Source organism: Enoplosus armatus, chromosome 4 (genome assembly GCF_043641665.1).
Source record: "Enoplosus armatus isolate fEnoArm2 chromosome 4, fEnoArm2.hap1, whole genome shotgun sequence".
Taxonomy (NCBI): Eukaryota; Metazoa; Chordata; class Actinopteri; order Centrarchiformes; family Enoplosidae; genus Enoplosus; species Enoplosus armatus.
Genome location: NC_092183.1, coordinates 27,623,605 through 27,640,767, shown reverse-complemented (window position 1 = coordinate 27,640,767; position 17,163 = coordinate 27,623,605). Strand labels below are relative to the sequence as shown.

Sequence of the window (17,163 nt, the reverse complement as noted above, 5' to 3'; positions counted from 1 at the left end):
ATCTGCAGAGAGAGAGAGAGAGAGAGAGAGAGAGAGAGAGAGAGAGAGAGGTCCGCCACCTGACAGCGCTCGGGCAGGAGGACGGAAACCACCTGGCTGCTTTACTCATCGTCCTTGAGGTGGCTGATCAGGGTCGCCAGCGTGGTTTCTGTGTGTCAAGCTACGTCAGATGGCACCTTCAAGAAGGAGCATGTCAAGTTCAAGTTCTTTTATTGTCATGTACACAACTGAAGTGAAGCAGTCGCTGCCAATGGAATTCTTAGATCTCAGACTCCCTCCAACTGTGCTCTGACAGATTATACAAAGAAAATGTGAGGTGAATCTAATCTGAATTGAAATCTAATTAGAATCCAAGACATAAAATAGTGCAGCAGCTAAAACATAGGAATATACACACATATAAATAAAATATAAAATACAACACTGCAGTATAAGTGCGCATAAGTGCGCATAAGTGCAGCCTGTTACGGTCGCTCCTGTTTCTTATTTTTTCTTACTGTATTCCTTTATTACTTTATCATAACTTTGGATTTTTAACTACTAACTTCTTGAAGTTGCACCCCCACCAAACATGAGAGTTCTGGTACTTTTTTTCACCCTGGAATTACTTTCGGCAATGAGGACACACACACAAGCACATATATGGACATTAAATCGAACTCAGAAATACCAGAAACTAAGCACATGAGGAGGAGGCTGGGGTGGTGGAGGGACCTGCAGCAGCTAAAGGCTTTGGCATTAGCCTATCAGCAGAGTAGCAGTGAGTAATAGTGAGGTGTCTGCACCTGAATATGATTGCACACTAAGAGTCAGCTGGTAGCCAGACAGCTCACAAGCGAGCCGGTGGTTGGGACGCATGAATGAAGCAGCCGATGCAAATCCTAGATGTGTGTCAGTGTCCATCGCACAGAGCGAGGCTGCATGTAACAAGCATGGCGTTCACTGCACACCCAGACTTTTGTTCCCTGACTTTAGCCTTTAAGGCAGTGACTGCACCCACGCGCCACAATCTGCAGAGAATCACTGTTTTAAGAGTAAACTCGGGCCCTTCCTGTGCTGCGAGCTTCATGGAGGGGTATAAAGTGGATGAGTGTTGTTAAAAGGTTAACAGCTAGCTAATCTGGCACACGCAGAGCTACAAATATCAAGTGAACAACCAAAGGACATTAATAAACTTTGCTGCTTTAAGAAGCAGCCAGCAGATGGGTGGAAGCTATTTCCCGACTCTGCCCACGATGACTGCGAACAACACTCCAGAAGTCCTCACAGGGAATCCGCGGTGTTCACACAACCTCCATCTCTGAACAAAACCAGCTGACTCCAGGATGCAGGCTCACACGGCGCTAGTGAGCAGCTAAGAAGACACAACGTGTAAACGAGAGCACTTTGAAGTTACTGGGAAGTGCATTTCTTCTCTTTTGGTAGAGGCTAGCCCCCGTCACCACGACATTACCCAAAGACCAGTCAGGGACAAAGCTGATATCAACCCTTCATTTGACGCCAGGTGAGACAGCAAATAAGCCTATCCCCAAAATGTCCAAGTAATGGAGCGTTACTGGGATTAGTGACTGTAATGTAATCGATGGGCTGTGTTCGTATAGTGCTTTACAATTCTCATTCACACACACACACAAAATAAAATAATAAAATTGTTCTCCCTTACACTTCTCATTTCTGAAAAAAAGTAATCACATTACTGTGACCTGTTACTGTAGGTTACAAAGGGACACATTACGGCCCAGCATTGGACGGTACAGCTGGATAGCATTCAAGTGTTCATGGTCTGAGAGCCAGGACAGACAACTATCAGGAAAAAACGGCCACAAAACACACACACACACACACACACAACCAATGTGACATCATTGGCTTTCAACATGTGAATATGACTGTTCACGTGGCTTTTGTTACTTTTGGCTGCTCGCACAGCTGGGTTAGCTGCTACGTTTGCGGCCTGTGTTTTCACACACTTCCTAATTTGCAGCACAAAGTGGGAGATGCGAGAGCACGGCGCCACACAATGCCGTGATGGCTTTGCCTGTTCACTGCAATCATACTGATGAGTCAAATGGAATATGGCAATGATGAAATGTGGCTATTGCTGTTAAAAAGCCACACATGGCACCTTTAATATCGGTGTTTTAGAAATGATGCATGCACACCACTTAAAGTAGGAGCAGAGCAGCAAATTACAGCCAAAGTTCAATTTCTACTGCTATTATTCCCGCAATTCCACCGTAATTCTCTGCTGAGGTTTAATGACAAAATAACTAGGTAAGCCGAGGTGCGTTGTGTGTTTATTGACAGTCTGTCGGCTGCAGGGCTCAGGTGTATAGATTAGCCGATTGTCTCTGGGGGCAGAGCCAAAACAGCGTGACCCCCCGAGCCTTTCATTAACTCCAAAAGAGTGCAGTGTATCAGAGTCATGCGAGGTAATGTGTGTGTGGAGGGGGGGGGGGGGGGGGGGGCGTCTTCACCTCATAATGGGCGACCCTCTGGGACTCGGAGATGAGCTGAGCGCTGCACACTTTGCAGTAGCTGTCTGTGAAAAGCCCTTGGTCCACTTCTGTTGACTTCATCTGGAGAAAGAGACAAACGCAGACACAGTTACTGATCTGGACGCAGTTTGTAGCAATGATCTGAACACTCAAGAGTTCAAAATAGGGAAATCCAACTCTTATCAACTCATTTCAGGACAACATGTTTCGGACAGCGTGAGATGTGAGATGTCCTCGTACTGTGTTGAACCCCCCCCCAGCCTATAAAATGAGGTCAAATGTATTTTATTCAAACAGTAAGCCTGAACCCCACCGGACCTCATCCACTGACCGAAAAAGTGCTGAAAATGAATTTAGTATTAAAGGTTATGTCCATAAGATTTACTATTTATACAGAAAAGGCCATCTGATTTTTGTTGTCACTATCACGCAGCGCTGTTTGGTATGTCTGTGGGGAGAGCAGACAAACCAACCAAGATGTAATAGAGCAAGTAAACAATAATCTCATTTCGCACTTTCATCACTGTTAATCAATATTTCATTACCTCAAGCATTTGAGTTAGTGACAGATGCTGAGCAGCTTTTGCAGGCAATGAGTCAGAAAAAAACATCTAATATCAAACCTCCCACTAAAACATCAGCCGCGAAGCCAAAACCATATTTGGCGATGATAAATAAATACCCTGGAAATTCATTAGACTATGACTATATATATATATATATATATATATATATATGACTCGTTGCTGTGCGCTGGAGACAAAGGGGATTCGTGAGAGAGAGAGACGGCGGCGGAAAAGTGTTTGCTTCCCACGGACGCAGCCGAGCCCCGGCTTCCATTAGGGGCTCACATTTCATATTTGGAAGCAGTCGACCCCCAGCTCAGCCTCATTTACACAGGCACGTCTTCATTGGGAGCGGCAGGGCAGACGAGACCTGAGGTCATGTGGGTGTAAAAAGCAGACTCTCTCTGCTCCGACCGGCAGAAAAAAAAGAACTTTTAGAGCTGACGCTGAATGTTGCTGTGGTGCAAATGATGCTTTCAAATGTTTTCCGGGGAACCTGAGACCATCAAATCTTCACAAACACATAGCTGGTGGCTGAGGCACTGCACAAACCGCAACATGCTCTTTATAAACTCTTTATACTTCCGTCTGACTGCTTTCAGATCCTGGCCCGCCACAGAATTCATTTCTTAAGCTGACAAGACGCTTGTTTGTGGATACACCAACTGATTTATGACATTAAGTACTTAACAGCCTCTGTTGTCATTTAATGAAGTTAAGTACATTGGATGTTGTAAGCTGTAGGATGCACAGTATATTTCCCCCATCATCTCCCGATGATGTGTAAATTAATGATGAGTTCTGTGGACTGGAGCCACTTCCAACATGCTGTTTTCTCCCTGGAGCTACAGGTACGGTAAATAATACATATGAGAAACGTTACAGCATAGTCTACACTGCTCTCTGCCTGGCAGGGCTGGCTGAAGCTGTGGGTGTGGTTGTTGAGGACTGCGGCTGCTTTCGTGGTTGAACACGTGACGCCGCGGACACAGCCGCCGTAGCTGTACTCTTTACGGCTCCTATAAGCCAAGCCGTTAAGCCACTGAGGCTTTCAACTTGCGGTGCTTCTATCAGATATGACAGACGATACACCACAGTTCAATGCGAGGCTCAGCCAGCAGGAGCACGTCAATTCAGCCGCGGCTACAGCCACCATGTCTGTCTCCGTCAGCCTCGGCAGCAGGTTAACAAGCTCTGCTAGTTATCTGTCCAGCTGCCATGAGGCAGACCTGCACAACATGACACATACGATACTATATATACTATGTCATGAAACAGCCCAGCCTTTCTCTATGGATCAGAGGTAATGCAAAACTTAATGCAAGGGAACGGAATTTCACGGTAACCTTTGGGGGGGCCCGTAGATATCAATATTTGAGAGTTGAAAATATCAACCGATATTCATTATTGTAACAGATATGTTTGACAAGATATGTGCAGAGTACTGAGTACAGTATTTTAAGCAGAAATAAATCACTGGAAATTAAATGAGTGTCGTAACAGAAAGGGTCGGTTATTTACAATAAATAAAATAGGAGTCGAATATATAAAAATGCAACCTACAAAAATCAGAGCTATAACAAACATTAAAGAGCTCTCCACTATAAGGACAGTTTGCTCATTATGAGGGCATTATGTACTACTCAGCCATCAGGGTTACCTCAGCTTGGGCTTGGCACAGACCTAAAACCCATGTCTTTAATCCCCGACCCGGCTAAATTTGAGCCCCAAAACCTGACACAAAGCTACGTCTCTGTTGCTTTGTTGCATTCAGTACTGATCATTAGTTTGCCAGGCTATGAAACACATCAGCTACACTTTACGTCTTTCGCTCTTCCCACTGGTCACTGTGGATCCACATGCAACACATGACACGCACAGACTCAAACAGCTGCCGCCGTCAGATGCAACAAAACGTCCCGGACCCCCCTCAATAAACTGACGCTTTGTCAGTTCCTTTCAGGTCAGGCAGCAGCACTCTACCAAGAGGAGATGATCTCATGAAAGATGCTATTACAGAAAGTGTAGCATACAGCGTTTTTGGAGCTTGAGCCACTCTAGGGACTAAAAGCATATTTCAGCGTCTGCTGGAGTGCTCCTTTAAACAAAGCAGTGTGTGGTGGGGACAGGCCTGCGTAATGAGCATTGAAGCTGCACTAAATCAGTATCTTCATGTATTAACGAAGGCTGAAATGTGCGTCACAAGAAAGGAGTGACAAACCCACAGAGAATTATCCCAGACTCTGCAGCTCCCCTCAGCTCTACGGAGCGCTTTAGCGTCTCTCAGCTAACTGTTTTGGTTTGGAGGCCGCAGTTTTTGAACTGAGTTGAATGTAGTGGAGCATTTGGCAGATGATTCCCACCTTCTTCATGATTAATACAGCCAAAAAAATCTATTATTACTGCTTTAAATTAGTTTTTATATCTGGTGACATGTCAATTATGTAATGGCAATACTGTTCCAAGATCACTGCAGACATGTGTGGCCTTTCTGTACTGCTATTATTTGTTATACTGATATAGCTGATGTAGTGATAAGCTAAAAGTAGCCTGGCCAGTGTATTGGTCAGGCTCTACTATGAATGTAATTTTTTACATGACAAAAATGTACACACAATAGCATGCTGGTTTTTGGGTCTTAGAGTGAGTTACAGCAGGATGCAGTCTGCCTCTGAGCTGCGCCCCCTCTGCTCTCTGGTACGCGGCAAACCCAGAGGCCGCTGCCAGACTGGACAAGGATTAAACATGTCAGGGGCCAATGGGTCTGCAGACAAAAGGCAAGGGAAGAAGAGCACCATAAATAAGTCAGTGACGCCACTCTAGTCCTCCAGTCGTGTAATCAGTCGAGAGCAGCGCCGTTTCCTGTTCAGATTCTGCAGGACAAACAACATAAATGAGAGGCTTTGAGAGCTCTATCAGCTCATGCCAGAGTTGGGCCCACTGCCTGTTTTAGCAGGGGTGCACAGATGCCGCAAATGAATGATTAATCACCCTAAATTCTGTTAAGAAACAGAGGCATGGGAGGCAACATCGGCAGCAGCACGGGGAGATGCAGCAGCAGCCTGGGAACGAAAAAAACAACTCTTATTTTAGATTGAATTTTTCCACGGCTAGCTAGAGGAAGGGTTCATTCCCAGTTCCCAGTCATTACGTTTGCATCTTCACCTCAGCGGCCTGAGGCTGAACTGTCGTGACCCTACAACGTGGAATCAACAGATGAAAGAAATAAATGAAGAGTTTGTGTGCTTCTTTCCACAGTATGTCTCAAAAATACATCATCATGCCGGAGACCAAGAAGCATTTAGTTGTATCCATTGTTGGGACGTGACCTCTGACCCTAACTTGTGTCTGTAATTTACCGTTACAGCAGGGTGCACAGCTCTGGAGGAATCACTGCGGCTCATTAACTATTTTCATGGTTTTGGCCATCATTTCATATCAGTCCTGATAACATTGTATCTACCAAACTAATTGCTACATGAACGGACGATGAGGCAAGAAACATGAGCAGACAAGTGACTGGGTTAGAGGGGTATGGATGGAGGTATAGCAGCCAAAATTAAGGCTCTAAGAAAGTCTGGATACTGTAAGACATACATTGGATCTTTTATCTCCCCTACCTCCCACAAAGAAACCCCATTCTGCACTTACTTTAGCACTATCACTACATCTCAAGTTAAATCGGTTACAGAGTAAGAATAAAAAGTCACAAGAAGAAGTCCTGATGAAGCGTGTGAGGATGGAACAAAGAAAGGAGTCAAATCAGCAGCTGCAGCAGAGAAGCTACTGGTGTGTCTGGGGCTGTAACGCAGCAACGTTTACTCAGAGTACATTATAACTGACCTACTTCTTACCTTTTTTTTAAATTAAAGTAACAGTCCTTTTACTTGAGTATAATACTGTAGTACTCTTTCCATCCCTGATAGCAACGCAGCGTACGGAAGTCGAGTAGCTAAGTGGAGGATGACTGACTGATGACCTTGTACCGATGATCTGCTTTTAAGTCGAGATGAAGTGAAAAATTCCCTTTAAACCCTTTTAGATCACATCCCCGGCCATATTGTGCTCCTATCTAACAACATATGTCAAAGAAATGACAGAAAAATCTATTCCTTTCCATTCTTAGATCAAAATCCAATCATGTTTTCTTCCTGTGAAACAAAACATGGCGTGTGCTTACAAAAGCTTGAACGAACCTACTTCAACCAATAATATCATGACATCCACCCATCAATCAATTCCTCCCAACGCCATTTCCCGCCTCCCCATCCTGTTTCACTCAGAAATATGGCACGACACGGACGTTAGAGAAAACATGCAGCACAGGCCGACCTTGCCGTAAAGTTCAAGGTAATTACAGCAGAAAAGCCTGTAAGGTTTTATAATTATTTAGCTTGTTTGCAAAAAGACTTCATTTGTTGGAATTAATTTGTACACAACCCTCGTAGTGTATCCTAAAACACACGTTGTTCTGTTTGTTCACAGTGCCCCATGCCTCCAAGATTTTTCCATCAAATCCAAAATGCTTCCAAACATTACTTTGGTGTCATGATTATTTCTCCATTTTGCGTCAGTAAAGAGACCAGCAATGGCCTGGCTTACCGACAGGGAAACATGGCATGCAGTGGGTCAGACGGATGTCTGGCAGAACGCCCTGAGGGCAAACGTCTCCCTCGTGTGCGCTGCAGTCAATTTTGAATTCACACATGTGATTGCAGATAAAATACCCCCCCCCCCCATGTCTGACCAGCAGTTTGGGGTTTCAAATGAAAAGTGACACCCAAGGGCAACGCTGCAAATATTCTGTGGCTTGTTTCTGGTCTGCGGCTTTTAAAAATCTGAACCACTTCATTTGGAGATGAAACCAAAAGGTGAGCACACCTGAAATGTCTGTGCTGATCTGTGCTGGATGTTAACAGTACATAGTTTAGGTGGTGCTTTTACAGTTCACCTCGCCTTTTCTCTAAGTGTGGCTAACCTGGGGGCTTGTTTAAAAAGTGTCCAATGGGCTTGTGCTTCTTGCTGCGTCAGACTTCTTTCCAGCAATGCCGCTGCACTCTCAGATCTCTGCGATGAACTCGGTGAGAACAGGAATGACGGCCGAAACTGCGAAAATAAGACCCAGAATGATCTATTAACCCTTTACTTTACAGTAAGCAGCATGAGTGTGTCTCGCTCAGCAGGAAGGAAAGCAAGGAAAGTAGAGTGTGAAGTGCAGCTCTCCAAAGAGCAACCGCTGCTCACTGAATTAACATGTCCCTCTCCTTGGCGATCAATTCATTAAGCTAATGGCTTCTACTGTCAGATACACCGCTGTAATTGCAAGAGGTTGACCCGTTTTATAAATGGGATGCTGGGAAAAATATTAATTTTCACCCAGTGTAATTGGATAGGGGAAGGCATTCACAATCATAAACCAACTGGGGGTTCTCCACATAATTGAATTATCAATATCTGATCAGAGCAGCTGTTGTCAACATCGTTACAGGCAGGCTCATTACAGAGGTGGCGTTGGTGAAGGAGAAACACGGGACAGAGGAGTCATGAAGGGAACAATGCAGAGTGCCTCGCGCAGACAATCAAATTAGCAGGAAGCCAGCATGTTTCTCACACCTAGTCAACACTGTTTACCATCTGTCTTTGACTATGACGAGCCGCCGGCAAATCAGCCGAGGCTAGCTGCGCGGAGCTCGCATCCCAGGGCTGGCGGGAGGGGGGGCGGTAAAAAACAGTGGGAGGGAAGGAGTGCAGAGATGAAAGGGAGGTCACAGCAGCGAAAGCCCAGCAGATGCTGCAGCTATAAAAGGTCAGTTGTAATTCATTAGAGAGGGCGTTAAAATGGGAAGCTGGACAAACGCCCGCACGGACGAACTGGACTCACGCTGGCCTTTCTAGTGGGTGTCCCTTTAGCTGAGGACAGCTCAGATACCAAATTCTGATGACCAGTTCCACGGGGCACAGCTGCTGTCAAGAAGACGGCAAGAAACATCTTCAGCTCAGATCCTATTTTTGCCTCATTGTCCATCACGCCGAGATATTTTGACCAGAATTCCTTTAATAAAAGGTACTATGGACCTGTGGACACTATAATTACTATATGTAATAGTCCGTGGTGCATGGTGAGCCTTTGTGCAATCCACCCTAATGCTGTTGGGATACGTCGCTCAATACCAAATAAGCAAGCCTGCTGGTGGCGCTAATAAAAAGTTTCATTTTCAAGTTTCAGATTCATCCCCTGGGGACGATGACTGTAGAAAATGTAATGGTAATCCATCCTGTAGTTGTTGAGATATTTCAGTCTGGACCAAAGTGGATATTGCCATCCCTATAGACCTCTGCTACCGTGGCTGAAAATAAAGACACAACTTTTAACAGCGCTGTCTTTGCAGTTATGCCTGGCTCCGCCTAATACCACTGAACATGTCCTACACTGAGCAGTGACCTCCCCTGGAACCAGGGCGATATGAAAACCAAAGTGTGGTATCCCCCTTAGTTAATTTAATTTAAAGTGCTACTGTATTCACTTGGGGTGATTCAGCACCTCCCACTCAGAGACTTCAGATTCCTCTTGTGAGAAGCTGTTGAGGCAGATCGGCCCCAGACTGTTCTCTCCATCATTAAACTGTCAGAGAGCTGTAGCACACAGCACAGTGCTTTAAAAGCAGAGGAAAAGAGGCATTTTAAAGGTCATGACTGACACCAACCCCGAACACTTCATCCCAATCTGTATCCAACTCAATCGTAGCGGCACTGTGCATGTCTGGCCACGCTGTTACCACCCCTGATTCACAGAAACAGAAATCAAAGTCTGTAATGAGACCAGTATGCAGTTTAGAACCAGCCAGTTATGTGTCAAAAGTAAGGCATGCTTTGGGTGCTTACAGGGTTGATTGATAAGTCTGTACTTCAGAGCTGCACCTTTGTAAATTAGACATGCTGCATGTAGCGTTACGGTGAAGCAAATATTAACATGCTGCGAGGGACTCAAACAGAGTCAGGTTGAAAATGGTTTTACTCCCGTCCGGAGTATGTATGTGGGTAATTGTTCACCCCCACCCCAGTAATAATTACAGCCGTGATTGCCTACTGTTTATCAGCTAACAAACTGGTCCTCCTGTAATTTAAATCCCGTCTGGAGCGGCGTCCTTGTATTATAAAGTGGATTTCCACAGGAAGACTTGCTTGTCCCTCTACTTTTTGTTTTCAACTAGCTCAGTGTGAAATTTGACAATTTGAGTACGTCAAAACAGTTTTTGCTAATCTGATAGATGGAAACAAACCTATGAACAGCATTTGGAGGCCTATTTGGGGACTAATATGACAGCAGAAAAAAATTAAAGGCATCAGGAGGGCAAGCTAGAAGCTTATCAAATGGGCTGTTGTCATGTCAGCAGTAAAAATATGCCAAATTAGCTATTAGCAGTAGCTGTTTGCAATGTACCCCCACTTGTGCAGGCAACTATCACTGCGTTACTTTGATACCAAAGAAAACTTGATGATTCCCTGGCAAGTTCTGAAGTGTCTTTTTTCTATGATTTCTAAGCAGATTTATGGACGTTTACTCGCGATGGACTCTGAGAAGGATTTTTGACTCAGATATATCACGCAGTATCTTCACCTCACGCCAATCCCTCCGTGCCTCCCCTTCAACTCTACCGTGACCCCCCCCCCCGTGGAGGCTTTTGGCTTCGTCCTGTGGAATGTCCATGTCTATTACAGACCATATCCTGTCATTTCACGATGGTTAAAATGCTGTCCGAAACGGTGAGTTAAGTTACGGAGGAGGACAGTGAACATTTTATTCACATCACATCATCACTGGAAACCTCCATGTCATACTTAAATACATGAACATAACTGAGCAATAAATTATGTGCCAGATAGACGACCTAGCAAGGTGGCTCAGGGGTTAGCACTGTCGCCTCACAGCAAGAAGGTCGACTTTGTCGTATTAAAATCTACAATTTATTCACGAAATCTTGCGATAATGTTTTTTCTCATAACATCATGACTTTATTCTCAATATCTCCTAACTGTGGCTGTTATACTTGCAATCTTTATTTACGCCAGATAAAATAGGTTGCCATCTGTACAGTGTAATAGCGGGAATTATCATGGACAGTGACCATATCACTGCAGCGAATACATACATGAATCAAACGTAGAGCCACATTTACAACAGGATTGGATTCAATATTAACTGTCACTTAGTGCTCTATCTGGCTCTTCAGTTTGGATTTCCTCAGATAGACTCATGCTAATTAAAACCATTTTTTAAACGCCTTTAGAGAAAAATAATAATCCATCTGAAAAATAATGAACCAGACTGCTGAGTAAAGTAACCATCACCAATAGAGTGGAGACCTGTTTAATGGAGAATGATGACTACACGTGGACGGCCGTGCTAACTCATGAATTAGAAGTTGGTCGTTCATTTATTCCATATGCAGTATTACAAGTAGTAAAACTGGCAATTAATCACAGCAGCTCGGCACACTAAGAGTATCAGCTTGAGAGAGAAGAGCTGGGAAGCCGTGGCTTTGAGCTACTGTCACAAAGAACTGCTGAAGCGCTCCATGCAGTAAAAGTCATAATGAGACCCTATTAAAAAAAGGGCTCATAGTCTGCATATTTCTCAAGACACTTGACAAACTTTCAAGCAACCGTGTTCGAGGCTTGGCACCAAGCAGCGCGGCTAAACCATTCCATACCGGGCCCAAGGAAAAAACGGCCATAGAGTCTTAAGCAGTGGGAGTAAAAATGTTAAATTTCTTCACCAGAAAAGGTCAAGGGATCACCAAAAAGTTAACCAACATTCCTGACATCACTTTTCAAAATACTTCATGGACAAAAGTGTTGGCTCCTCCGGAGACTATTGACATCCATGTCAAAATCCATGGCAACCTGGCCAGTAGTTGGCAACATATCTTGCTCTGGACCACATTTGTTATGGCATAATGTTATGCCTTTTAGATAGTAGTAGAGACATGACAATGGCTCCATGGTCGGACTCCAAATTTTTGAGAAGGACAGACGAACTGACCTTCAGGCAGACAGGCAAAGCAATTGACCGTCCAACTGCCACTGCCATCCTCAGGACCTGCTGCCAGTCCAGCAAAAACCTCTGGAAACCTTTGCTTTGGAAAATGGTCAGAATGGCAGATGTTTGAAGAGACAGAGAACAGCAGCAGTCTGTTTTTATCCTTTTGATCCTCTGAAAAACAAGATGGTGTTTTTACAGCGGCACACTCTAACCAATGTTTGGACTCACCTAAAGGACAAAGCCAGCCATAATTATAGTTTCAGTTGTGTTTATGGTCAGGGTTAGATGACCTATACTATCGTAATATATCATTTTGATGATCTGGGCTTTTTATTAAATATCCAGTGTGGGCCAGTGTGGTCAGACAGTAGTTACACCCTGACCACAACTCCATTACAGCAGTCTGTAAATCACCCTAAAGAGCTGCTAACTCTGCTAAAGAATTGATTTGTTCTGGACTTCTCTGCCCAGTTTTACAGTTAAACGGTGGTCTGAATGTTAGAGAAGATTTTCCAGTTTAGCCAATCTCTGAAAACCTGGTGCTGAAAGAGAATATTTAGTCAAAAGTTAAAGGAAACCTCTTTGCAGCAGCTCCTGAGATGTATATACATATTTCTAAAATCGATACATCATCCACACTTTGTCAGAGTGCTGATGTGAAGCAAATTAAAGCATCCAAACAAAACTTGCAATCTATACAGCCAGTGATGATTAAGTTGTCAGAGGTTATGGTCCACACAGTCCACCATTTATTCATATTCTCTATAAGTTCTCTCCCCCACCACCCTACGTTTTCTTCTCATTTCGCCTGACTTTGCAAGTGAAACAGATGAGTTTTAAATGCCCAGCACAGCAGAACGAATCAATCACTGATATGGTACAATGCCCAGAATTGTACTTTTTGAAATGAATGGTTGTTATCTTTGCTGACCTGTTGCTGACAGAGAATGATGATAAGGACTAAAGTGAGCTTGTTGGTCATGAATTTTGGAGGTCCTCCAATGGAGCTCTCTGGGGCCAGATATGAGTGTAAAACCCAGTGCAGGCAAGAATCCTCAGGCTGAAAGAGATGCCATCAAAAAGTCACAAACACTTGTCGATCCTGAGTGGAAGACAATGTGATTGTGCCTAAAACTCCTAAAACTCCTGGACCTATGCCACGACTGGCAGTCTTTGGAGTTATTTATCACATCTACACTGTTGTTTCATTAGTCACACAGCCAATGGTACGCAAATGAAGGTAAGCACTATCCTGTTTAATCAGTGTCACCACAATATGATGACTAAGTTGACTTATTGCACCTCTGATACACAGCTCAACACAATATTTCATCTCTAGCCCTGTAGTGTTGAGTGGGCTATTAGTGTTGGATGAATTAGGTGAAGCTGATTTTACGTTGGTGTAATCGGCACATCTACCCCCCGTCAGCCCGTCCTGGGAGAGGGATCCCTCCTCCGCTGCTCTTCCTGAGGTTTCTTTAATTTTTCCCCCGTTACAGGGTTTTTGGGGGAGTTTTCCGTTATCCGAAGCGAGGGTCTAAGGATAGAGGGTAACATATACTACGCAGATTGTAAAGCCCTATGCGGCAGATTTGTGATTCGTGATATTGGGCTGTGTAAATAAGAATGTACTTGACTTGACACTACTGTTTATACTGACGCAGCCTCTCGCACATATATGCCAATGTAAGAATAGCGTTTGCCTTGAAGCCTGTAGAAAACCCTGGACAACAAAACTTCCACTGGAACCCAGAAAATGATTATCATTATCCAGCCAGATATCACACAGAATTGTCAAATCGTTGCACTCCATTTCCATCTTCAGTCTGACATTGCCTCCACTTGAACCGATTTCCGTGGGGAAGGGGGGATTAGATTTCCCCTAACCAATCACTACACACCAATGTATCCGCCTTAATCTTGACAACAGCTTATTGCAGATATGTCGTATCAGCGTATATGTCTGCCGGCAAATAACAAGCCACCGTGCGACAGAAATGGCAAATGAAGTTTGAGGTTATTTAGAAACAGTGCTACCATTTCTTTGTTTGTCCACCGGACAGACAGACATGACAAGTTCATTTCTACACTGTTAAATGTCATGCTCAGTATGTATCTTTTTTTCATTAAAAAAAAACAAAAAACAAATCTAAGGAATCTGTATTAAGACTTTAGGCTTCATGGCAATTCTGGATTTACAGGACGGTGTGATGAAGTACCTAGACAGATATGTCAGCTAAAACAGACATTCCTGTCTGAGCATTTAATCCCTAAACAGTTTCTCAACTCATTTTCCAAAACATGTATTTGTGATAATATATGTCGATATTGTGATTAGAGCAGCAGCGATTAGTCGATAATAATAATTTGGCAACTATTTTAATAATCAAATCATTGTTTTAGTCGTTTTTAACCAAAAACTGTGCGTCCCGGCTTCTCAGCTGAGGATTTGATGCTGCTCTTTGTTGTACACAAAACTGAATGTCTTTTGTAATAAAAAAAAAATCTGCAGATTAGTCGATAATGAAAATAACCGTTAGCTGCTGCCCTAATTGTGATGTTTTGTCCATACTGCCAACTAGTAGTACAAAGTATAATCATACAAACTTGACCTGCGTCAGCATTATCACCAAAAATGCTAAATAAAGTTATAAAATACAGTTTATTACAACCAGCTCAGGCCTATTGGTTGTATTGGTTATGATAACACTGTACTACTTACACAGTAATCGCTGAGATCTCAGAATGCTGCAACTAAAAATAGGTCCAACTGAGCAAAAGACAGGAGTAGTCCATCAGACAGGTTTGAAACAGACACCCAGGTTGGGAAAACGAAGGCGAACAACACAATTATGACCCCAACATTTTGCTTCAATTTTGACCTACTGTATTGGTGTTCTTAAGGAATGAGGAATAGTCCTTTTTCATGAAAGACACACGTCACTGTAAGAAAGGCACAGGCGTGATTAATAGCAGTAATGACAGCTGAGTCCTGTTAAGCTGCTGATCGTTCATGCTGGCTCTCTGACACACTCTTTACTCACTGCGACACTGTGCACACTTTTCTTGCGAGTCAAAACGTCTGCTGTGAAAAAGTCCAATTAATAAGAACGTTACAGGTGTACATTCCCATCACAAAAGTAAATTGTAATAATAATAATAATTAATAAAATTGAGACTGTGAACATGTGACTTAATTGTTTGGGTAAATTGTCGGCCATCATTGCACAGGGATAACTGAAATGGTTGTTGGCTTTTGGTTCCAATTGACTCTCGGTCAAAATGTCACTCAGTGTCATTTTCACAGTTCAGTATTAGCATGTCTTTGAGCAAATGCCAGCTAAGAAAATGTTATCTTAAGACATAAATGAGACTACCTGCTGGTAGGTGATGCAGTAATGAAGGAAGGAAAGGCGGCAGGCAGAAGGAGGAGAGCAGCTGTCTGGCCTCCCTGCGCTCACTGTGACCTGTAAGGGCCACGGAAACTGTTACCTCTATCATCAGCAGCATTTTGTCCAGCTGGTGCTCCGGGGGGCCACTGAGAGGCTCCAACATTGCTCCCAGGGGCATGGAGGGTGCGTGTGTGTGTGTGTGTGTGTGTGTGTGTGTGTGAGGGGGGGGGGGGGGGGGGTAGCCAGACTGGATGAGTGAGGCTGCACACTCACATAGCAGAGAGACTGCACTTCCTCTGCCTCCCGTCCTGTCTCTATCATTCTGCTGCTTTGGCTTTGGGGAGGCACAGGCAAGCCAAATTGTAATGCCATGCCTCGAGGTCAAAACAATGAGCAGTTACTTTGTGTTTGCTGCTAAGTGGCCTATTCCCATGCAGTGTGACCTAAGCGCCGTCCACAGATCTGCTGAGTGAAAACATTAGCACGCGCACTGGGCAGACTGCCTGCACTTCAGCAATATAATCAGCTTGGTGTTCAGCCAGAGCAGACATTTAGAGCAAATGTTGAGTCGGTGCAACAATAAAATTGTGACACTGGTCGGCCTAATGAGATTAATTCTTGCCGGTGCGGGCACATCAAGCTGGAGGATTCAAACTTCAAATCATCTGCTGTCAAGGAAACATTACAGGCGGAATAATACAGCACGCACCTGTTGCAAGAGGCCATAGATTCAGTAGCTTGTAGATTATACCCAGTACAGATGGCTAATGTTAAATTCTTCCTCTGATAAGAGGCTCAGTAAGACTTATTCACAAAGTACTTAACTGTAAGGTGAAGTGTGTAGATCCATATATTGAGTCTGTCTAAGATTTAAAAGGTTCTCTTGGTGCAGCAACAGCCAATCAGGGAATACAAAATATATATCCTCTCCTGTAGCTTAAAATACAGCTACTAAGCTGCCTAGTTATTTCTGCGTAGCATTAGCTCAGCGTGTGGAATCATTATTTAAAAGGTCATTAGGTAATCTATGACTTTTATCGACCACTTTTGGTGACCAAAGACTGCAACAGGCAACTTTCTTCCTTCTGAAACAACTCTCTCACACACACGCCAACCGTCTTTTGTAATTAACTTGAGCAATGAAGATACATTCTCACAACAGTACGATGTAAGGCAGTTTCCATGTCATGCCCGTTAGAACAGTTGTATAATGTGTGGGTCCTGAGGAGCTTTACCAAGTCTGAAAAAAAATAACCCCTGATGACGTCATCAGGTTTGTCGCAGCTTGGCCTCAGACGTTACAAATATTCAACGGAAAACCTGCGTTGCAAATTGGTGGCATGGGGTTTGAAAGACGCATTAAGGGAAGAACACTGGACTGTACCAAAATCTTAATTCTTCAAGTCGAGTCTGTTTTGTCAGTTCAGCCCAATGCATTTGGGTTGTAGTTGGGTTTACAGGTGTATCATTTTGGGTATTTCAGGTTTGAAAAACTGCGTTAGCCTGCCATGGAGGGACGCAGTGGGGGCAAACAAGAGTCAGAAAAGACACAACCCGACATTTCACACTTCCTGCCCTGATTGGCCAGCTGTGCGGAGGTGAGAAAGTAAGCTGGGTTTGAACTTGTCTCTCTAGCTCTCTATTTCCATTCCTAACGCAACTAT

General features: G+C 43.9%; 1 protein-coding gene across 1 annotated transcript in view; it reads right to left on the bottom strand.

The window, feature by feature from the left end:
• zmat4a (zinc finger, matrin-type 4a) overlaps positions 1 to 2,579 on the bottom strand; it is a 74,177-nt gene extending 71,598 nt beyond the window's left edge. Inside the window, exon 1 of the mRNA XM_070903915.1 lies at positions 2,478 to 2,579. Within this exon, the coding sequence (XP_070760016.1) occupies positions 2,478 to 2,579 (102 nt within the window). The remainder of the gene's footprint in view (positions 1 to 2,477) is intronic.
• Between the last annotated feature and the right edge of the window lie 14,584 nt (positions 2,580 to 17,163).